At 39.9% G+C, this 23,483-nt stretch overlaps 1 protein-coding gene across 6 annotated transcripts in view; it reads left to right on the top strand.

Moving 5' to 3' along the window:
- The window catches only part of UBAP2 (ubiquitin associated protein 2), a 137,279-nt gene that overhangs the window by 46,803 nt on the left and 66,993 nt on the right, over window positions 1-23,483 (top strand). For all 6 annotated transcript variants that reach the window (XR_013967794.1, XM_080820532.1, XM_080820530.1 and 3 more), the window contains exons 3-6: window positions 11,303-11,380; window positions 13,975-14,085; window positions 21,284-21,437; window positions 22,705-22,782. Coding sequence is in view for 5 of the 6 variants with exons in the window: in XM_080820532.1 (XP_080676658.1) it covers window positions 11,303-11,380; window positions 13,975-14,085; window positions 21,284-21,437; window positions 22,705-22,782 (421 nt within the window). In the remaining variant the exon portion in view is untranslated. The remainder of the gene's footprint in view (window positions 1-11,302; window positions 11,381-13,974; window positions 14,086-21,283; window positions 21,438-22,704; window positions 22,783-23,483) is intronic.

Below are 23,483 nucleotides of genomic sequence, written 5' to 3'. Positions count from 1 at the left end.
GTGGGACTGCGAGAGGGAGAAGCAGGCTTCCTGCTGAACAGGGAGCCTGATGTGGGGCTCGATCTCAGGATCCTGGGATCATGACCTGAGCTGAAGGCAGACACTTAATGACCAAGCCACCCAGGCGCCCCAATTTTTTTATTTTTAAAAGATTTTATTTCTTTGTGTTAGAGACGGGGGGAGAGAAAAAGCACAAGGGGGAGGGTCAGCAGGAGAAGCAGACTCCCTGCTGAACAGAGAGCTTGATGTGGGACTCTGTCCCAGTATTCTAGGATCATGACCTGAAGCTGAAGGCAGACATGCTTAACTGACTGAGCCACCAAGGCGCCCAGATCTCCAGGTTTTTAAAATGTGACATGAAGGGGCGTCTGAGTGGCTCAGTTGGTTGAATGTCTGCCTTAGGCTTGGGTCATGGTCTTGGGGTCCCGGGATCCACAGCATCAGTCTCCCTGCTCGGCATGGCTCCCTCCTCTGCCCCTTCCTGGGCTTGCGTGCTTTCTCCGTCCCTCTCTCTCAAATAAATAAATGGTTAAGAAAAAATGACGTGGAGTATAATGTTTACTTTTCAGGATGGTTGTAAGGAATTAGAAATGGTGTATGTTGTATTCAGGAAGTGATAACATTTACTCATTGTATATTCCACCCAAGTTATGAAGTGATTATGATACTGTGTGAAATTATGTTGGAAAATGCCTGGCTCCTGATCAGCTGAGACAGGACCCAAAATTACAGTATGGAAAAACTGTTAAAACAAGAAAAAAAATAGTAGACTATGTTAATAATGTTTATCTTTGGGTGGTGAACATAACGATTTAAAAAAATTGTATTTCATTATGTTTCCAAATTTTTGGGGTGGCAGATAACAACAGAAAAATATTTGGCTTCCATAGGAAAGTTGTCAAGACATTCTTCACTGTGAAAGTAGCTTAGCTCTGGAGTGTCTGGCTGGCTCAGTCGTGGAGCATGCAACTCTTGATTCCCAGGTTGTGTGTTCAAGTCCTGTGGAGGCGTGGAGTTTACCTAAAACATCAGGAGAAAAAAAATGAAAGTAGCTTAGCCCATTATAAGTCAAGCGAATGGAAGAGAGACTCAGAGGAAGAGAATTAGTACTTCTGCTTTTCTTGGCAAGACTCTTTTTCAAGCTGACAGTTGGGTGGTGGATATCACTAATAGTTGTAGGGTAGGGTCCATTCACCTTGTTTAACTTCAAATTATCAGTTGATTTTGCCTTTTCCTTTGATTTTTTAAGTTGTACAGATTTCTTGACATTTCCCAGAGGTTGTCCTGATAAGTTTCCTGTCTTGAATTTATGTTTGGGATTTTCTTTATTTTTTTCTTTATTTATTTTTTAATTTCTTTTTAAAAAAGATTTTATTTATTTATTTGACAGAGAGAGATCACAAGTAGGCAGAGAAGCAGGCAGAGAGAGAGGAAAGTAAGCTCCCTGCCGAGCAAAGAGCCCGATGCGGGACTCGATCCCAGGACCCTGAGATATGACCTGAGCCGAAGGCAGCGGCTTAACTCACTGAGCCACCCAGGCACCCTTGGGGTTTTCTTTATTGCATATTTAACGTAATTTCCTTGCCTAGGGTAGTCAACAAAGGTAAAAAATATTTAAAGTTCTGATGTAAAATACTTTTTATTTCATTAATATGACAGGCTAGTATTACAATACTGTAGTTGTTAGAACAGCTGTTAAGTGCATCAAGTCTGCTTCCAAAGTTAAGTTTAAATGGCTCTCTTAGGAAGAATACAGATGATACCACTGAAGAGAAATGCAAAGAATATTTGAGTCCTAGTGCTTAAGCTGAGATAATTAAGTCTCAATAAATTAGCACTTGGTATTTACCTAATGTATGACTTTACGTTTTATTTTTTATTTTAGGTATGTAGGTGTATTTTTTTATTTTATTAACCATATGTATTATTTGTTTCAAGGGTGCAGATCTGTGAATCGTCAGGCTTACACACTTAACAGCACTCACCATAGCACATACTCTTCCAGTGTCCATAATCCAATCACCCTCTCCACATACCCCCATCCCCCAGCAACCCTCAGTTTGTTTTGTGAGATTAAGAGTCTCTTATGGTTTGTCTCTCCTTCCCCATCTTTATGTGTATTTTTAACGTAGGTTCCACACCCAGTATGGGGCTTGAAGTCATGATTCTGAGATGGAGTTGCAGGGTCTACTGAGCCAGCCAGGGGCCCCTTAACTTTACATTTTAGAAATTTGGGCGTGAAACAATATAAAATGAAAATGTAAAAATTATGTGGAAGCCCTAGACTGTTGCCTATAGCAACATGCTATTATCAGTAACTGTTCTTACAGTCTTTAGTGAAAGTCAGTTCAAGTGTTTTCTTATTAATACTTTGTAAGATAGTTTAATAGAGCCAGGGAAAGCATTTTTTACCATCTATAACTTGTGTGCATTAAGGAAGCACAGGCATTCTCAGGCACTTTTCAAGTTTAAATATTGCTGCTTTTAGATCTGTTATTGGTGACTGTTTTCCCCCATGCCCTATTACTTGTAATCCCCCACCCCTTTCAGAAAGATACTACAGCCAGAATCCTTGGTTTTAGCTGTGTCTTGTACTCTGTGTCATTGCTGTATGCTGTATTTTCTGTCTGAAATGTCTTGAACCAGCACATTCTTTTTTTTTTTTTTTTTTAAGATTTTATTTTTTATTTGTCAGAGCATAAGCAGGGGAAGCGTGACAGGCAGAGGGAGAAATAGGGTGAAGTGTTGAAATTTTTTTCCCCTAACATTTTTTTTTTTTAAAGATTTTATTTATTTACTTATTTGGCAGAAAGAGAGTAGTGAGCAGGCACAAGCAAGCAGAGTGGCAGGCAGAAGGAGAGAAGCAGGCTCCCCGATGAGCAAGGAGGCGGATGTGGGACTGGATCCCAGGACCCTGGGATCATGACCTGAGCCAAAGGCAGCCGCTTAACTGACTGAGCCACCCAGGCATCCCTCCTCCTAACATTTTATTATGAAAATGTTCAAATACAAAGAGTCGTTGAAAAGAGTTGTATGGTGAAGACCCATACACTCAAAATTAGCTTTTTTCTTTTTTTTTTTTTTAAGATTTTATTTATTTTTTTGAGAGAGGAGACAGATAGCAAGAGAGAGCACAAGCAGGGAGGAGAGGGAGAAGCAGGCTGCCTCCCAATCAGGGAGCCTCATGTGGGGCTGGGATTGTGACCTGGGCTGAGGGCAGGCACTTAACTGAGCTACCCAGTTGTCCCAAAATTGGCTTTTTTTTTTTATAAAGATTTTATTATTTTTTTTATTTATTTGACAGAGATCACAAGTAGGCAGAGAGGCAGGCAGAGAGAGAGAGGAGGAAGCAGGCTCCCCGCTGAGCAGAGAGCCCGATGTGGGGCTCGATCCCAGGACTCCGAGATCGTGACCTGAGCCGAAGGCAGAGGCTTTAACCCACTGAGCCACCCAGGCACCCCCAAAATTGGCTTTTTGATATATTTGCTTTATTTCATCTGACTAGCTATCCATTATTTTATCTTATTTTCTTGATGCATTTCAAGGTAAATTAAAGTCATCAATATACTTTAGTCCTAAGCTCTTTAGTGTATATACATATATAAGTAGAGTTTGATACTTGTTTAGGTCCCTCTTCTTTTTTTTAAAAGGTAAAATTTATATACAGAGACATTTTAAGTGGTATCAGATCATTTTTTATTGGTTGCATGTACCTGTATAACTCACTCCTCTCTCAAAATACAGAACATCACCCTCATCCCAGAGGGTTCTGTGGATTTTATTATGTTTTCTTGGTACAGACATCCTGCCTTCTTTTAGGGTTCTGGAGATTTTCTTTATGTACTGCTGCTTTCTTTCACCTTGCTTCTAACTCTCATTTTATCTTTCTGTGTGCCTCTTTTCCCTTCAGACTCTGCAGTTTTCCCATAACTAATGTGGACTGTGTTCTCCCAGTTTTCTAGTCCTTGCACATGTTGTAGTCCTTTTCCTCAGTCTTCAAGTATTTTCAAGAAAAAAATATCCTCTCCCTTTATATCCCTTCCTTCTTATGGTAACCACACTAACCACACTAACCTAGACCCTCATTACTATATTCTTTAGATTGGTAAAATAGCTTTCTCCCTAGCTTGGAGGCAATATGATTGATACACTGGGCACTACAGACCTCAGGTAGTTAGGAGCCCTGTGCCTTTAACACCCAACATAAAGTTTAGTAAATTGCTTAGGGGCACACTATGGAGTTGAACTGTAATACTATGTCTAAGATCTTTGCTAGCGATAAAATCGAAGCTCCACTTCATGATTTAATAATTTTTATAATAGGAACTTTTTTGGTCTTATGGAAGGATAATGCTTTAGGGATGAAGAATTTCATGATGCTTGCTTGCCAGATTGTTGTTAGCCCTTTCCTGTATAATAGTTTTAATACGTTTTCTGAAGTTTGCATGCATATTGTAAGGGTATATATTTAGACATTTTCCATCTTTCTTTGTATAGGTATCCCCCTACTTTCCTTGCTTAATTGCCACAGGACTTTTCTTGTCTAATTGCTTTAATTAGACCCTCCAGTACAAACGGTTAGAACAGACACCTTTTTCTGTTCTTGATCTTGGAGGGAAGGCTTTCAGCTGTCCTTCAGTATAAAGCATTTTGTTAGCTGTGGTTTTTGTAGTTGCCTTTATTAGGTTGAGGAAGTTCCTTCTATTTCTAATTTGTTGAGTCTTTTTTTTTTTTTTTAAAGATTTTATTTATTTATTTGACAGACAGAGATCACAAGTAGGCAGAGAGCCAGGCAGAGAGGAGGAAGCAGGCTCCCTGCCGAGCAGAGAGCCTGATGCAGGGCTCGATCCCAGGACTCTGGGATCATGACCTGAGCCGAAGGCAGAGGCTTTAACCCACTGAGCCACCCAGGTGCCCCTAATTTGTTGAGTCTTTGTTATCTTGAAAGGATATTGGATTTTATCCAATGCTTTCTCTATGTCTTCTGAAATATTCATGGGGTTTTGTGACTTTATTAATGTATTACATTGTTCAGATGTTAACCTTGAATTCTTGGGGTAAAACTTACTTGGTAATAGTATATAATCCTTTTTGTATGTTGCTGATTTGCTAGGATTTTGTGGAAGATTTTTCATCCATAGTGATATTTTTGTGTAGTTGTCTTTTCTTGTGATGTTTTTAATTTTGGTAGCAGGATAATAAAACCGACCTTGTAGAATGAATTAGGAAGTGTTCTCTTCTATATTTATTGGAAGAGTTCGTAAAGAATTGGTATTGGTGTTAATTCCTTCATCATGTGGTAGAATTTACCATCTGGCCCTGAGTTTTTCTCTGTGGGAACGTTTTATTTATTTATTTAAAGAGGGCTCCACACCCAACATGGTGCTGAAATCATGACCCTGAGATCAGGAGTCTCATGCTCTTCTGACTGAGCCAGCCAGGCGCCCCTATGGGAACTTCTTGATGGCTTATTCAATCACTTATTAAAGAGTTTTTATTTATCTTGACACAGTTTCAATAGTTACTGTCTTTATAGAGGTTATACAATTTGTGGCATACATTTGTTCATGAAATTCTCTTATAAACCTTTTTATTCCTCTCACATAGGTAGTAATGTCACCTATTTCATTCCTAATTTTAATGACATGAGTCTTCTCTCTCTTTTCTTGATGGATTTAGCTAAAAAGTTTTCAGTTTTGTTGATTTTTTCCCCCTCTTTTCTATTCTTTTTCACTTATTTTTACTGTTGTCTGTTGTTTCCTTCTTTAAAATTAAACTATTTTTTTAAAAGATTTTATTTATTTATTTGTCAGAACGAGAGAACAAGCACAAGCAGGGGGAGCAGCAGGCAGAGGGTGAGGAAGCAGGCTCTCCCCTGAGCAAGGAGCCTGATGCGGGACTCGATTCCAGGACCTTGGGATCAGGACCTGAGCCAGAGGTAGATACTCAACTGACTGAGGCACCCAGGTGTCCCTAAAAAACTATTTTGAAAGGGGTGCCTGGGTGGCTCAGTTGATTAAGCGTCTGCTGTTAGCTTTGGCCATGATCCCAGGCTCGTGGGACTGAGCCTGCATTGGGCTCCCTGCACAGTGGGGAGGCTGCTTCTTCCTCTCAGTCTGTGCTCCCCTCTCCCGCTGTGCTCTCTCCAAATAAATAAGTCTTTTTTTTTTTTTTTTTAAGATTTTTATTTATTTGACAGAGAGAGACCACAAGTAGGCAGAAAGAGGGGGAAGCAGGCTCCCTCCTGAGCAGAGAGCCTGATGTGGGGCTCAATCTCAGGACCCTGAGATCATGACCTGAGCTGAAGGCAGAGGCTTAACCCACTGAGTCACCAGGCACCCCATCAAATAAAGAAATCTTTAAAAAAAAATCTCTACAGCCAACATGGGGCTTGAACTCTCAACACTGAGATTACATGCTCTACCAAATGAGCCAGCTGGTCACCCCTTCTGTCATTACTTCTTAATTTTTAAAAAATTTCACCCTTTAACCTTCTATTTCTCTTAAAGCATTAACTGTTAAAAGTTTATTTTTGTGTTCCTTCTTTGTGTGTAGTCCTCACTTTTATTTCTGAGTAAGAAAAAGACCTAATGCTATTTATATATCATTTTCTTTATGCTCAGTGCCTTTTTAAAAGATTTTATTTATTTGAGAGAGAGAGCATGAGCAGGGGAAGGGTGTTCCGAGGGGTGGGGGTGGGGAGAGAGAAGCAGCAGACCCCTCTACCCTGAGATCATGACCTGAGCCAAAGTCAGACCTTTAACCAACTGAGCCACCCAGGTGCCCCATGCACACTGCCTTTTAGTTTTGAGACAGAAGATAGCTTTATTTGCTAGGTAGGTTTTGTGTGTGTGTGTATTTTCATTGGTTTTTGGGGTATTGCCTTACTCCTTGTTGTTTTTCTTATAATAACTTTGTATGGGATTTGACCTTTATTTTTCTGTCGCTCATTTTTTTTTTTTTTTAAGATTTTATTTATTTATCTGACAGAGATCACAAGCAGGCAGAGGCAGGCAGAGGGTGAGGGGAAGAGGGGAAGCAGGCTCCCCGCCAATCAGAGAGCCCAATGCGGGCGGGGCTCAATCTCAGGACCCAGGTGCCCCTCTGTTGCTCATTGTTATATGCAGTGAGTTTTCCTTTGTACTTTCAAATGGCAACATGGTTCTGAGTGGCTTTTGTAATTTAAGAGAGTTTCTTTTTCTTTTTTTTTTTTCTTTTTTTTTTTTTTTAAAGATTTTATTTATTTATTTGACAGACAGAGATCACAAGTAGGCAGAGAGGCAGGCAGAGAGAGAGGGGGAAAGCAGGCTCCCCGCTCAGCAGAGAGCCCGATGCGGGGCTTGATCTCAGGACCCTGGGATCATGACCTGAGCTGAAGGCAGAGGCTTTAACCCACTGAGCCACCCAGGTGCCCCCAGAGAGTTTCTTTACTGTGTAATTATGTTGGCTTACTTTCTGAGATTTCCTGACCCCACCCTCCCCCAGTGTGGACCTTGTTTACTTTCCTCTATATGTGGTTTAATTTTGATTCTGCTAGTCATTTTCTCTTAATGAGAGCCCTGGATGGTTAGTTAGCAGGTTAAGCATCCCACTCTTGATCTTGGCTCAGGTCATTATCTCGGCTCAGGTCATGATCTTAGGGTCCTGGGATTGAGATACTATATCTGTGGGTGGTTTTTCTTTACATGTTTGTATTTGGAGGCTTGTGAGGGATACTGTGTTATCTAGTTTTTTTTGTTTTTTTTGTTTTTTTTTTTTGGTGTTATCTAGTTTTATGATAATATTGTTGTCCATGGGATTTTGGTGTTGCTCTGAAGTTGAAGGAGTAGTTTAAAGAACTCTTGTTACATACTCTTAATGAGATTTTTTTAAAAAGATTTTATTATTTATTTATTTATTTATTGGACAGACAGAGATCACAAGTAGGCAGAGAGACAGGCAGAGAGAGAGAGAGGAGGAAACAGGCTCCCCGCTGAGCAGAGAGCCCTATGCGGGGCTCGATCCCAGGACCCTGGGATCATGACCCGAGCCGAAGGCAGAGGCTTTAACCCACTGAGCCACCCAGGCACCCCAATGAGATTTTTAAAAAAAGATTTTATTTATTTATTTGACAGAGAGAGAAAGAGATCACAAGCAGGCAGGCAGAGAGAAGGGGGAAGCAGGCTCCCTGCTGAGCAGAGAGCCTGATAGGGGGCTCGATCCCAGGACCCTGAGATCATGATCTGAGCCAAAGGCAGAGGCTGAACCCTCTGAGCCACCCAGGTGTCCCTCCTAATGAGATTTTTAACATGGTGCCACTTTTGCTCTTTTATTTTCTTCTATATTTTATATCTGTATACACAGGTACATTGTATGCATGTATTAATATATACATTATTTTTAGTTATTTCAGTATTCAATTATTCCATTGTCAGTTACTCTGGTAATGTCCCTTGTAGCATGTTTCCCCATTCTAGTATAGTATCATCACATACCCCTTTTGTTTGACATGTATCTTTAGTCTAGCTAACTCTTAGCCTTTGTCTTCCAAAATTCTGGCAATTTAGAAAAAAAAATAAGCCAGTTTTTTTTTTTTTTTTTAAGATTTTATTTATTTATTTGTCAGAGAGAGAGAGAGAGAGAGTGAGCACTGACAGACGGAGGCAGAGGGAGAAGCAGGCTCCCTGCCGAGCAAGGAGCCCGATGTGGGACTCGATCCCAGGACACTGGGATCATGACCTGAGCCGAAGGCAGCTGCTTAACCAACTGAGCCACCCAGGCGTCCCCAAATAAGCCAGTTTTAATATAAAATATTCTTCGGGCCTTCTGGGTTCCTCGATCAGTTAAAAGTCCAACTCTTGGTTTTTGGCTCAGGTCGGTGGGATCAAGCCAAGCGCCCAGTAGGGAGTCTGCTGCTCTCTCACTGCTCTTCCCCCTGCTCATATGCTTGCACTCTTTCTCTCAAATAAATGGATAATTTTTTTAAAAAATATTTTATCTGTTTGACAGAGATCACAAATAGGTAGAGAGGCAGGCCGAAAGAGAGGGGAGGCAGGCTCCCCGATGAGCAGAAAGCCGGATGCGGGGCTCAATCCCAGGGCGCTGGGATCATGATCTGAGCCAAAGGTAGAGGCTTAACCCACTGAGCCACCCAGGCCACCCCTAAATGGATAATTCTTAAAAAAAAAAAGGGGGGGGCGCCTGGGTGGCTCAGTGGGTTAAAACCTCTGCCTTCGGCTCAGGTCATGATCTCAGGGTCCTGGGATCGAGCCCCGCATCAAGCTCTCTGCTCCCCAGGGCGCCTGCTTCCTCCTCTCTCTCTGCCTGCCTCTCTGCCTAGTTGTGATTTCTCTCTGTCAAATAAATAAAATATAAAAAAAAAAAAATTCTCCAATGTGAATTTGATTCTTCCTCATGATTAGATTTAGGTTCTAGAACTCTGATTGGAATACCACACAGAAGACTTTTGAGTATTTCTTAGATTATGGTGGGTGGAGTTATGTCATATCTATCTGCCCCTCACTGAAGATGTTGATTCATTCAGTCCAGAGTTCCTGTATTTCCTCTAATTTATTAACTGTGTTTCACTTAGCAGCTAAAAAACAATCATGTGGGGACACTTTGAGACCGTGTGCAAATAGTATGTTCCTCATGCAACTTTCCCCTTAGAATTAGCTTTCATTAATGATTACTGACTTAACTAATCTTTACTATCTTACCACATGAGGATTTTCTAGCTTGGTAGTGTTTTTATCAATGTAATATTACTAAGTGTATGTTAAAAAGATTACCCTTACTTAGTGACTTTAGAAATAAAAATAAGACTAAATAGAGACCATTTTTCATTGATTAAATTGGAATTTTTTTTTTTTTAAGTTGGAAAGATTTTGAGGAAACAGGCTGTTTTATACTGCTGGCGGAGAATAAATCTTTGTAGCCGGTGTACAGAGAATTTTTGAACAGATGGTATGAAATGTTTTTCTTTCTTTTTTCCTTTTTTAAAATTTAAATTCAATTAGCCAACATATAGTACATCATTAGTTTCAGATGTACAAAACATTTTTCTAGATGCTTCTTTGGTCAGTAGTTTCACATCTTTGTATTTATTGCAAGAAATCTATCATGGATATGTGTACAAATTTAGTTATAAGACCAGATCTTTGTAATGTTTGAGCTGAAAAGTTGTTCATTATTAGCTCCTGGATTTTTTTTTCTTCATTCTCTATGCTCATTCATTAATTTAAATGGTTTAACTTTTAAAATATTTATGTTGGGCGTTAGTAAAGGTTTTAGTTAACAAGGGTAATATTTTTACTATATTATCATCATTATTTAAAGATTTTATCTATTTGAGAGAGAGAAAGTGAGGGAGCATGAATGGAGATGGAAGGGGAGTGGGAGGGGAAGAAGGTGGCTCTCTGCTGAGCTGGGAGCCCGACTCAGGGCTCCATCTCTGGCTCCTGGGATCAGGACCTGAGCTGAAGGCAGACACTTAACTGACTGAGCCTCCCAGGTGCCCCAAGGGTAATATTTTTCAGTAAATTTTCAGAGTAATTTTCGGTTCATCGGAAAGTTGCATGGAAATAGTACAGAGAGTTCCTATAGGCATGCTCCTCAGGTTCCTGTTATCATAATCAAGGTACCTTTGTCAAAAGTAACAAACCAAATTGGTATATTACTAAATAGCACACAGAATTAATTAATTAGTTAATTAATTAAAGATTTTATTACTTGGGAGAGGGAGCACGAGTGGGGTGAGGGGCAGAGGGAGAAGCAGATCCCTGTTGAGCAGGTTTATGCTAAGCATAACCTGAGCCGAAGGTAGATGCCTAACCAACTGAGCCACCCAGGCAGCCCTAAAAATAGTATTTATTTAGTAAAATACAGCATTTGCTCTTCAGAGCTGACCAGGATATCTTAAAAGAGTTGACAGCACTGTTTGTTTTTGTTTTTGTTTTTGACAGACATGCTGGTTCTAAGCCTGTGTCTTAGCAGTCTCCACTGTTTACTGTTCCTCTAATTTTCTGTAGTTCTTACTTACTCCATTTCCCCAAGGCAAAGAACATTTAAATGAGTCACATGGCCAGTTAAGATGAATAATAACTAGGTCATTTGGCCAAAGGAATGGGACCCTTATGCCATTTAATTTGATGTTTATTTGGCTTATGGAAGCAGGTTGTAAATATTTGAGAGCTCTAATCACTGTTTTTGTTACCATAGCACTGTAGTTCTTGAGCTTTTTATCTTTTTGCAGGAGATTTTGGCATCTAACTTGTATTTTAGGTGCTGAGATCTTTTTAATAATTTTGTGTGTACTTTTCAGGCAACAGCTGAACAGATGCGTCTTGCTCAAGTGATCTTTGATAAAAATGATTCAGAATTTGAAGCTAAAGTTAAACAGGTATGTTTGTGGCAAGGGATACTATTATTTTGGTAGTAGAATCTTCCTAGTCACTAAAATGTTACCAACAATGAGCTAGACATTGTGGAGAAGCACACTGACCTTGTCTGTACCTGTGTATAGAATGCACACTGACCTTGTCTGTACCTGTGTATAGAACGTACATTAAATGTTTGGCAAGTTCTCAGAAAGTTTTGTTTAATGTTAAGAACCGAATTGCCTTCTCCAAAATTGGTGATGATGAATACAAACATATGCTGGAAAAATATAACATTAAATTTTAGTTTGATGTCTTCATTTACAACTTTAATGAGAGGCTTTTTTGGTAATAAAAATTTCAGAATCTTCTTTCCTGATAAGGCTGCTTTTCCTTTCAAGATTCTAGAAATCAAGCTATATAACCCTTATCTTGGTCCAGACCTTGGTAGAGGTCTACAAGTAATTGCTGGAATGACTGTCCCACAATGAACTTGTTAGAGTTAGCTGACAGTTAGCTGGAAAAGGCAAGAAACCTTGGCTTTTTTCACTGCTACTGTAAAGAATTACAGAACAGCAGAATGAAAGTGAACAGAGTTTTATTAAAGTACGTCCCAAGGGAGAAGCAGGTTAGTCAAGAGAAATGATGGCCTTGGAAACTTGGTAATGTGGCCTTTTCTTTTGGGCAACCCTAGAGTTACAACAGTTGAGTGACGGGCCTGGGTGAGGGGCCTGGATTATATAATAATTAGCCAGCTACTATGTTCTTTCCCAAGTTGTATTCAAAATGCCTGCATGGGTTAGCATACTGCAACATTATTTCTATTTTAGAGATATTAGGTCAAATAAGGACAAGCTACTGCTTTCTGCACAAGTGCAACAAGCACAACAAATTTAGCTCTTAATCCTGCCCAGGATGTTGTAGCGACAAACCCATTGCTAGATGGGTAGAATGGTGCGGTCCCCAGTCTGTCTTCATTTGGGGCTCTCCATCTTGATTTCTAAGGTCCATCATCCTATTGCTCATGCCTAGCTTCCTGCCTAACTTTTTAGCTCTTTACTATGTAAACTCTTTGTTAATACTTAGTTGCTGTCGTTAGACTAATGGTAATAATTTTAGAAGGCCACTAAAAGGATTTATTAAAAATAATAGCACTTATTTTCCGGAATGAGATTTATGTACAGTTTGAGACATAATTCTGCATATCATATTGTCTTTTATCTGACTAGTATAGCAGATACACAAAAAGGAGCACTGGTCCAGGAGTTCAGAGTTTTATGGTTAAACTTTAGTTTGATCTCTTACTATTCCAGTCACTGGGGGGTAATTTTGGTATTTAATGTGCATCTTATCACTTGTATACTACAGGCGTTGGGTTAATACAGACACCGATAAAATCTGACACTAGTTGATGCCCAAAGACCAAAGGACTGGAAAGCTGTAGAGTGTGTAGAACTTTCACCGTGCAATGGCAGGGAAGAAAGCAGAGAGAGGAGTACAGTGCAAAGAGTTCTGTTCATGAGATCAGGATACCTGGATTCCACATAGGCCTTCCTGTTAATTAGTTCTTTGACCACAGAGAAATCACTTCAGATGTTGGTGTCAAACTATTTTGAGCAGGTGGTACACACTAAAACAGTTAAATGTGTGTAAAACACAAGAGATACTTAAATCATAACATTTGTTCGCTGGTAATTGAGAAACCTGTATATTGTATCTAATTTGTGATTGTACTTGTGATGAAAATGTTAAATAGCTTAATCTCTCCTTTTTTCTTTTTTTTAAGATTATATTTTTGACAGAGATCACAAGTAGACAGAGAGGCAGGCAGAGAGAGAGGGGGACGCAGTCTCCCCGCTGAGCAGGGAGCCCGATGTGGGGCTCGATCCCAGGACCCTGAGACCATGACCTGAGCCGAAGGCAGAGGCTTAACCCACTGAGCCACCCAGGCGCCCCTTAATCTTCCTTGTTAAAGAGAATGTACCAAGGGGCTTTCTTTGATTACTTCAAATGAGCACCCTGTTGAAGCTGCTTGCACAAGTACTATGTCTAGGAGTGAGTTTCTGATAGCTGTAGAATTGCACATGTGAGACCTTTGGGTGTTGTCACTTACTATGTATATGGAGTCTTCTCATCCAAGCAGTGATAAACCACATAGGGAATGTTTTCTTTATATAACATAGTTGGACTAGATGTTCTGTTATGGTGGCCACATATACTTTGAGTAGTTCAGAATTTTGGGAATATACTTTGAGTAATTCAGAATTTTAGGAATCCCAGGCCATTGAACTAAGTTGGAGTAGTCAGAGCTGATCCTGAGTACGCTGAGAATGTTGATACATATATATGTATGTATGTACTGCTCATTAATAATCTGATACTTAGTCTTCTTGGAGGAGAGTTGATTTGTTGTTTGACTCTCTGTATTGATGAAAAGACAAGTGATGTTCACAAAAAGCAGGTAAACCTGTTCTCGCATTATAAGCTCAGGGTCTGGAAGGAGGTCATCTTCATGTGGAAGGATTGTGTAATTTCTATTTTTAAATAGAAGAGTCTTAAAATTGGTATCAAGTGCCATTTTAGGGTCTCCTTAACCATTTTCTTATAATTTGAACAGCTTATGGAAGTGACGGGAAAAAATCAGGATGAATGCATAGTGGCCCTACATGACTGTAATGGAGATGTGAACAAAGCTATCAATATATTGCTGGAAGGAAATTCAGACACGGTAAGAATTATTAATAAATACTATTAACTGATTTGCAGTGCTAAGATTTATCTCCAATTCCCTGTTGCATTTTGGACTTAACCTTTTTTTGGGGGTGGGAGTGGAGGGCATTATGGATTCCACTCCATGTTTGTTTTAAGACCAGAAAGAACGCTAACCTGAAATGACTGTTTTTGTTACATATGGTTTCTTCATGAAGTTGTAGAATCTGAAGACTTGAAAAGGAACTTGGTGATCTACCCCAGCCTTACATGGTTTCCAAATTCTCTGGGCCTGTGGACATTTTCACCATTTGAAAAACTTCTCTTGGCTTCACTGCTCATGTTTCTTCATCTCAGTTGTCATCTCTTACTGCTCCTTAACATCTCTAGACTAACCGAAAACCAGAGTTTGTTATATATCTATTTGTTTATATGTGAATATTCTGTAGACACATTTTCATGACCATTTGACAGATAAAATAAGAAAGAAAGGTATTGTTGTTTTAAGCTTAGTAAATTTTGAGGACTGTGCAGGCACACTAAAACTTATCCCTTTTATTTTAGGAAGGATATAACTAAAGCCGCTCAAGGCAATGTCAGCCCTAATCTCTTGATTCTCCATGGAGATTGCACTATCTTGTCTTGTCTCTTTTCTTTTCTTTTTGTTTTGTTTCTTTTCTTTTCTTCCCTTTCCCTCCCTTTCCATTTCCCCCTCCCCTCCCCTCCCCTTTTCTTTTCTTTTCTAAGATTTTATTTATGAGAGAGAAAGTGAAGGGGAGGGGTAGAGAAGGACAAGGGAGGTCCCCGCTCAGGGCTCAATCATAGGACTGGGGTATCATGACCTGTGCTGAAGGCAGCTGCTTAAACCAACTGAGCTATCCAGGCACGCTGTGCAGTGTTTCGTTTCTATTTCCTTTCAAAATTAATGAATTAACTAATTTGAGAGAATGAGCACGAGCAAGGGGAGGGGTGAAGGGAGAGGGAGAGGCAGACTCCCCGCTGAGCAGGGACCCAGTGCCAGACTCCATCCCAGGACTCTGGGATCATGACCTGAGTCAAAGGTAGATGCTAACTGACTTAAACCACCCAGGTGCCCCTCATTTGTATTTTCAGATCATCATTTCAAAACAGATTAAAACAAATAATGATTCTCCTTTAGATGGGGTATAAGGATGAACACAACCAACGTGCCTTCCTTGTCACTGTTTGGGTTTAATCAGGTTCTCATTTTTAAGGATAAGGTTGTATTAGGGACAGGCTATATAAAAATGAACTGTTGTGACAAACTCAGTAGTAAAATGAATATCTTTATTTAATACGAAATAAGCAGAATGAGTAATGTAAGAATGAGATGTTTGGGATAGTATTTTACTCTCTGAGTTTAGCAGTATCTATGGGTAAAATTCCGTGCAAGATAATACTAGTCTGTCAGTTTGTTGGGTAAATACATTATGTTAAGTGTCAAAATAAATAAAATTTTGAATAGTTTTTGTTTGCTGATACTTAGGCTTATATTTCCTGGGTTTTATAAAATATGAGGAATGTGTTTACTTTTTTTTTTTTAAGATTTTATTTATTTATTTGACAGAGAAAGAGACAGCGAGAGAGGGAGCACAAGCCATGGGAGAGGGAGAAGCAGGCTTCACGCTGAGCAGGGAGCCTGATATAGGGCTCTATCCCAGGACCCTGGGATCATGACCTGGGCCAAAGGCAGACACTTAACTACTGAGCCACCCAGGTGCCCTGGGAATGTGTTAACCTGATTGCTAGTGGATGCAGTATAGAATGGTTCTCAGTTTTTGTTTGTGTTTGTCTTGTTTCTGTAGAGAGGTAGAGAGATTGGGGGAGAGACATAGGGGAGAGGGGGAGACAGAATCTTAAGCAGGCTGCATACCAGTGCAGAACCCGACTCAGGGCTCTATCTCACAACCCTGAGATAATGACCCAAGCCAAAGAATTGGACACTTGGGGTGCATGGTTGGCTCAGTGGGTTAAGCCTCTACCTTTGGCTCAGATCATGATCCCAGGGTCCTCGGATCGAGCCCCGCATCAGGCTCTCTGCTCATCCGGGAGCCTGTCCTCCCCACCCTCACCCTGCCCCCACCTGTCTCTCTGTCAAATAAATAAATAAAATCTTAAAAAAAAAAAAAAGAGTTGAACACTTAACTGACTGAGCCACCAGGAACCCCTCAACTACCTCCTTTATACATATTTTATATGTATATAATCGCTGTGAATAAATGAAATATTGCCAAATTGTTTATTGGAGGGCCTATTTCTATTTATATGTTTAAGGTAGGTCAGGATACTACTTCGTGTTGTCTTTCCTTTAGCTCTGACTTAATTCTTTCTCTGGTGGGGGGTGAATTTTCGAGTCCCCCTCCCCTTTTTAAAGATGTATGTATTTGACAGAAATCACAGGTAGGCAGAGAGTGGGGGGAAGCAGGCTCCCCACCGAGTAGAGAGCCCGAGGCAGGGCTTGATCCCAGGACCCTGAGATCATGACCTGAGCTGAAGGCAGAGGCTTAACCCACTGAGCCACCCAGGCGCCCCTGAATATTCAAGTCTTAAATAAATGTCCAGTTTTCTGTGTTTTATTGAGTTTTAACTTCTTTTTTTTTTTTTTTTTTTTGAGTTTTAACTTCTCACACTCCTTTGGGACTGAATTCAAAGGAGGTAGTTCTGGGTTGAATGTTGAATGGTAAAGAACCATATCTTTGGTTGCGTTGAGTGTGGTAATCACATAGTGAGGTTGGATCTAGTTTGGTTTCTTCATAGATCAGAAAACAGCAAATTAGGGCATGAATAACAGACACAAAAGGCGTATACTGGTTGAGAGGTGAGAAGGCTGTGGTAGAAATGGAGAGCCGGAGTGAAAGTCCTTTTTAAATTCTGGTTTGTTCAGGATTATTCTTCATGTTTGTCTTGTTGCCTACCTGATTGCTGTCTCTAGGAGCCATGGCTAACCAGCTGTAAGGAATACCTACCTTCCCCTGACTAAGATAGAGTTTATTGGAGTGGAGGTGCTAGACAAAATAAACGCGGTAGGGCTGCTAAGAGCAAGAACATTTAAAATAAACCATGAAAGCAAACAAATCTTGTCCTGTTGACTAACCTTATTTTGTGCCAGGATCTTCTGAAACAATATTATTATTATTTTAAAGATTTTATTTATTTATTTGAGGAAGAGAGGGAATGAGAGAGAGGACAAGCAGGGGAGGGACAGACGGAGAGGAAGAAGCAGGCTATTGCCAAGCAGGGAACCAGGTGCAGGGTTCACTCCAAGGACCCTAGGATCATGACTTGAGCCAAACACAGATGCCTAACCAGGCACCCCTGAAACAAAATTATTACTTTGGTGGGGAGGAGTTAGGTTGAATTATCCCTGATAATTTTTTTCCTTTTTTTAAAGATTTTATTCATTTATATGACAGAGAGATTACAAATACGCAGAGAGGCAGGTGGGGGTGGGGTGGGGTGGGGAAGCAGGCTCCTTGCGGAGCAGAGAGCCTGATTCAGACCTCGATCCCAGGACCCTGAGATCGTGACTTCAGCTGACGGCAGAGGTTTAATCCACTGAGCCACCCAGTCTCCCCTGTCCCTGATAATTTTAAGAATGAGTTTGTCTTTCTCTGTTCAAGGAGCTGTTACAAAGTAAAACATTCAGCGTGATCATAAGTACTAATAAACCTTTTATTTCATTATAATGCTGTTTTGAGTGACAGAATCATTATGAAATATCAGTCTCTTGCATTAATGTACCTTTTTTTTTTTAAAGTAATTTATTTGTGTTGTGTAGGTCCTGGCAAATAGGAGGTGGGAGAGTGATTTTTAATTAGCTGGCCTGGAAAGCTACTTTTCTGATTACTAAATGTAGTGTCTGGGAGGACCATTCTTCCTTTTAGAGTTTCTTCAGACCTATTCTGCAAGTTGCCAAGTACAGATGACAGAGGTTATCAGAAGTTCCATTTATGTTGAAAGCTTGTGTGCATGCTCACAGACTGTTGTGCCAAGTGTGCAATACTCTCTTTAACATTTACAGTGGCATTAGACCAATTGCCCCTTAAGTTTGCTCTCCTTACTTTCCCCCACAAATAAGTTCTTGTCAGTCTTAGTAGATTTCACAAGCCCAGACTTACTTGTGGCCATCCTTGGCTTAATGAAATGGGTTAAGATGTTTTTCTCACATGTTTCACATATAGGGGCACCTGGGTGGCTCAGTCAGTTAAGAATCTGCCTTTGCACAGGTCATTTTCCCAGAGTCCTGGGACTGAGCCCCTCCATCAGGCTTCCTGCTTAGCAGAGAGTCTGCTTCTCCCTCTGCCGTTCACCCTGCTTGTGCTTGCGTGGGCGCTCTCTCTCTCTCTCTCACAAATAGGTAAATCTTTAAAAAAAAAAAAAAAGACAATGGAAATTGTATACATATGCACTTGTGCTGACTCTACCATGTGTAATTTTTCTAGGTCTTCTAGAATTTACTTTTTGTCATGTTAACATAAGAGGACAGGATTCTATCTTGCATAGGTGTCTTATTTATTCATATTAGCAAGCATAATTGAATTCATACAGTTATTTCTCTGGAATAAACAAGCTTTATTGTTTTCTTTAATTAAAAAAGCAATGCAGAGGGATGCCTGGGTGCCTCAGTCAGTTGAGCAGATCTGCCTTTGGCTCAGGTCATGATATCAGGGTTCTCGGATCGAGCCCTACATTGCGCTCTGTGCTTGGTGGGCGTCTGCTTCTCCCTCTCCCTCTGTGTGCATGCACGATCTCTCTGTCTCTCAGATAAATCTTAAACAACAACCAGTGTGGAATGATAAACAGCATCCTCATTTAGATAACTACTCCTTTCTTCAGTATATATATATATATATGGGCTTTTCTTTGAACTAAAAAATATAATCCTATTTTATACACTGTTAGTTGTTAGCTTGCTACACTCATATCATGGATCTCTTTCTGTGTACACTTGGATAACTTTTTTTTTCCCTAAAGATTTTATTTATTTGAGAGACAGAGTGTGCGTGCATGCGTGAGAGCATGAGCAGAGGGGAGAAGCAGGAGAGGGAAAAGGAGACGAGGGAGAAGCCCAGTGCTGGCTCCATTCCAGGGCCCAGGGTTCCAGGATCATGACCTGAGCTAAAGGCAAATTGTTGACCTATGGAGCCACCGATTGAGGCACCCAGGTGCCCCCACCTGGGTAGCTCTAAGTGGCTACTTACTGCTCCCTTTGTGCATGTTTTAGAGTATAATCTCTTAAGGTAGACATTTGGAGAATCCCCCCATCCTTCATTCTAACGATTGTCTGTATGTAAAAGCTTGCACAATTATAAATTTAATAGAATTGCTTGGCTAAAAGTTGTGAACTAACTAACGTTTGGGTATTATTCCCAGGGAGACTTGTAGGAAGATTAGAGTAGATGGGTATTCACCAAAAGTGAATATGCCAGATTATTCTGCGTAACTGCCAATTGTTGACTTTTTAAAAAATATTGATCAAAGCTTAAAGTTGGAAAACAACTTGTTTTAATTTTTATTTTTTTCACATCTTATGATTTTATCTGTAACTAAATACATGGGTTCAGTAGAGGTTTGTAGATGTCAAAAAAATTCTTGGCCAAAAAAGCGTTCTAAATCTGGCCTCCACTGTTTTGAAAGTAATTCAGCTATGTTTCTTTAATTTTAGTTTATTAGTTTCTAGTGCTTATGTTGATTTGGATATACAATATTAGTAATTTCCTTTTGTTCCTAAGATTTTTTTTTTAATATTTTATTTTTTTATTTGACAGACAGAGATCACAAGTAGGCAGAGAGGCAGGCGGAGAGAGAGAGAGGAGGAAGCAGGCTCCCCGCTAAGCAGAGAGCCCGATGCGGGGCTCGATCCCAGGACCCTGGGATCATGACCTGAGCCAAAGGCAGAGGCTTTAACCCACTAAGCCACCCAGGCACCCCCTAAGATTTTTTTTTAAGCTTAAAATAGTTCTTGCTCTTATTTTGGGATTGAATCACTTCAAATCTCTTGTGAAATGAGGTAGATGATGACAACGTAAACAGAAACAAATGGGCCAGTTTGGGGATTTCTCAGTAATGTAACTTTATTGATATCCTAATACCACTTATTTTTACAAGGATGAAGTGTTCTTTTCTCAGCAATTTATATATATATATAATTATGATTTCAATTACCATTAGAGGAGAGGCAGCGAAGGGAGGTTATATAAATTATTTGACTTCTCTTTAGAAACACGTCTTTTTATTTATTTTTTAAAAATATTTTTATTTTTTTTATTTGACAGCGAGAGAGGGAACACAAGCAGAGTAGAGGGAGAAGCAGGCTTCCTGCTGAGCAGGGACCCCCCCCCCCCCAGCCACCAATGTGGGGGCAGGGGGGTGTGTGATTCCAGGAGCCTGAGATCATGACTTGAGGCGAAGGCAGATGCTTAATGACTGAGCCATGCAGGTGCCCTGGAAACACATCTTTGTGGTTGATATTTTGGGTACTTAGTTTAAAAAAATAAAACAAAACCCAAATTTATTTGCCTACCTTTAAAGTTTTTTAGATTGTTACTTTGGTTAACTGAATAGAGCAAGTTATCCCTGAGGTTTTAGGAAAGCATTTTAATGTAATTTTGTATTCTTTGAGCTAACTTACTTATTCATAGGTTTAAGCCATTGCTTAGGTGGTGGTGGCATAGTCTTGGGGAAATGACCTTTATTTTTTTTATTTTTATTTTTTAAAGATTTTTATTTATTTATTTAACAGACACAGATCACAAGTAGGCAGAGAAGCAGGCAGAGAGAGAGAGGAGGACGCAGGCTCCCTGCTGAGCAGAGAGCCCAATGTGGGGCTCCATCCCAGGACCCTGGGATCATGACCCGAGCTGAAGGCAGAGGCTTTAACCCACTGAGCCACCCAGGCGCCCATGACCTTTATTTTTAAGTCAGCATAGGGAAAGGCTCTGGTGGAACAACGTACAGTGTGTTGTTAATTCAGTTAGTTGCTGTACTCTTTTGTGCTGTATATGGCAACTGGAGCTTAACAAGAGGTTTGCTGTCTTTTTCATCAGAAAGTAGAAAGATATGGATAAGAATTAAAATGGTAGGCAAATGAGCTGCAGGACATCGGTTAGGTTATCAGGTCTGAAAGGTATATGCACATATCCTTGATAATTGTATACACTTTGAATGAGAACTCTGGCCACTCTTGTCTTTGGTAGACTTCATGGGAGACTGTAGGGGGAAAGAAGAAGAATTTTGGAAAAGAAAGTTCAGAAAACAAAGAGAATAGAGAGAAGAGAAGTGAGAGAGAAATAAATCGTGGACGTGGAAACAACAACCGGAAAGGAAGAGGTGGCAATCGCGGGAGAGAGTGTAAGTACATTTCTCCTCAAATTTTTTTTTATGAAAATTTTTATGCACACTGAAAAGCTGAAAGAGTAGTCCAACGAATGCCCATAAATCTAATTCTTCAATGCAGTGTTTGTTATTATAGGTAACACTTAATAATGAGCTAACTGAATAGTTTATTAGAACTGTAACTGATGCAGTTTCATATTAGCATTTACCTGGGGTGTAGATAGTGTATTGTGTGTCTTAAGACTGGCTTCTGTTATGTATCAAGTACACCCTCTAATTTTAAAGTGAGGTTTTCATTCACTGATAGATAATGCTGTTTATTCTTTCCACTTAATGGATACTCATTGTAATAGGTAAGGATTAGTTTAAGAGGGAGATTGTCAAATAGGGAAGATTTTTCTCAGTCCTTTCATTTGACCCATATTTTGGCATCATTACCTATATACTACCTTCTGGGCAGACATACTGTCTTAGGGACTTTTGCTAGTTTATTCCACAGATGTTTACTGAGTACCTACTATGTGGCAGGTACTCTAATAGAGCGATGAATAAAACAAATCTTTTGCTTTCCTGAAACTTTTAATGAAGGTAGAATGAGATGTGACAATAAGAAAGAGAAGTAATATGTTTTGCAGTAATATGATATTTTAATGTTATATGTGGAAATTATGCTGTGGGGAAAACAGAGACAGCAAGATGGTGATTTTAGGGAGGAGTTTGGCAGATTTAAATGGAGTGGCCATGGCAGTTAGGCCCTTAGAGAGATGAGGAGACCAAGCTGTGCTCAGAATTTAGATATTATGTGGAGTCATTAATGCCAGTGTAGGGGTGAGGAGAAGACAAGACTGCTGGCATATGCTGGATAGCATCTTAGGAAAACCTGTCTCCCACACTAATTTTTTCAGCAACTTATTATTTCCTTGGTATTGTTGTTTTGCTGCTCTAGGCCTTTCCAGGCTATATAACTAGTGAGCCAGTTTTGTTGTGTATTACACATAGCTGCAGAACAAATGTTTTTTGAAGCGAACTTGTTTTAGGGAAGGGAAGTCCAACGAGAAGGAAGAAAAAAGTGGTACCTAGTTTTAATTTCCTTACAGAATTTTCATCTACAAATTAAGCGAGATGTGCTGTCAGTTTTTGAGTCACTTTTATTTGGTTTTGTTTTTACTGTTTTCTGATCCCTTTTGTTAAGTTTTAGCCTTTTTAAAAATAGCCTTTTTGTCCTTGCCTTTGATAGCTCTTACGTACAATGATGTACAAGAGGTGCTCTTTTCTTCCGTAGTTAGAGGCGAGGAGAATGGTATTGATTGCAGTCAAGGGGACAAGCCTTCAGACCGTGGCAAGCGAGCTCGTGGCAGAGGTAAGACAGAATAAGGGGGAAGGAGATGCTTGTGATTGGAAGGAGGAGGCAGGCTGTTGGTGTACGTACTTCATCAAGGCCTGGCAGTGTGCTCGGGGAGAAGAACTGATCTGCAGTCTTTGCATTTGTTCACTGATGGCTATGAATGAAATGTTGGGTTTATGTAATTTTGAGAAAACTTACTGGTTGGTTTCACCCAAGCTGAGAAAGGCCTTTTAATGAATGATTTAAAACTTGAAGCTCTGATCAAATAGTCATTAAATTCTTCTCTGTTGGACTTTAATAGTTGTGTTTTACCCATATGATACTGATTTTAAAATGAAAAGTATTTGCCCATTCATTAGCTCTTTCTTATCCCCAGTATTTTTTATTAGTGATCATTTTTTTTAACATTTATGAACTTGGGATGTCATTAAGCCACTTTAATAATACAATTTCATGTACTTCAGAGTTGTGACTGAATTTTCTCGGGTCATAAAATCAAGATACACAATGTAATATACAGATCCTGCTTTGGTTCAGTGGATGAGCTACCTTAACTTTTTGTTTGATTCATTTTATTTCATTTTTCTTTTTAAGATTTTATTTTAAGTGATCTCTGCACCTAACGTGGGGCTTGAACGCACAACCTCACAACCCCAAAGAACAGGAGTCTCACGCTCTACAGACCAACCCAGCCAGGCGCCTCTCTTTGATTTATT

The sequence above is a fragment of the Martes martes genome (genome assembly GCF_963455335.1).
Source record: "Martes martes genome assembly, chromosome: 12".
Lineage (NCBI taxonomy): Eukaryota > Metazoa > Chordata > Mammalia > Carnivora > Mustelidae > Martes > Martes martes.
This window is presented reverse-complemented; position numbering and strand designations above follow the sequence as displayed.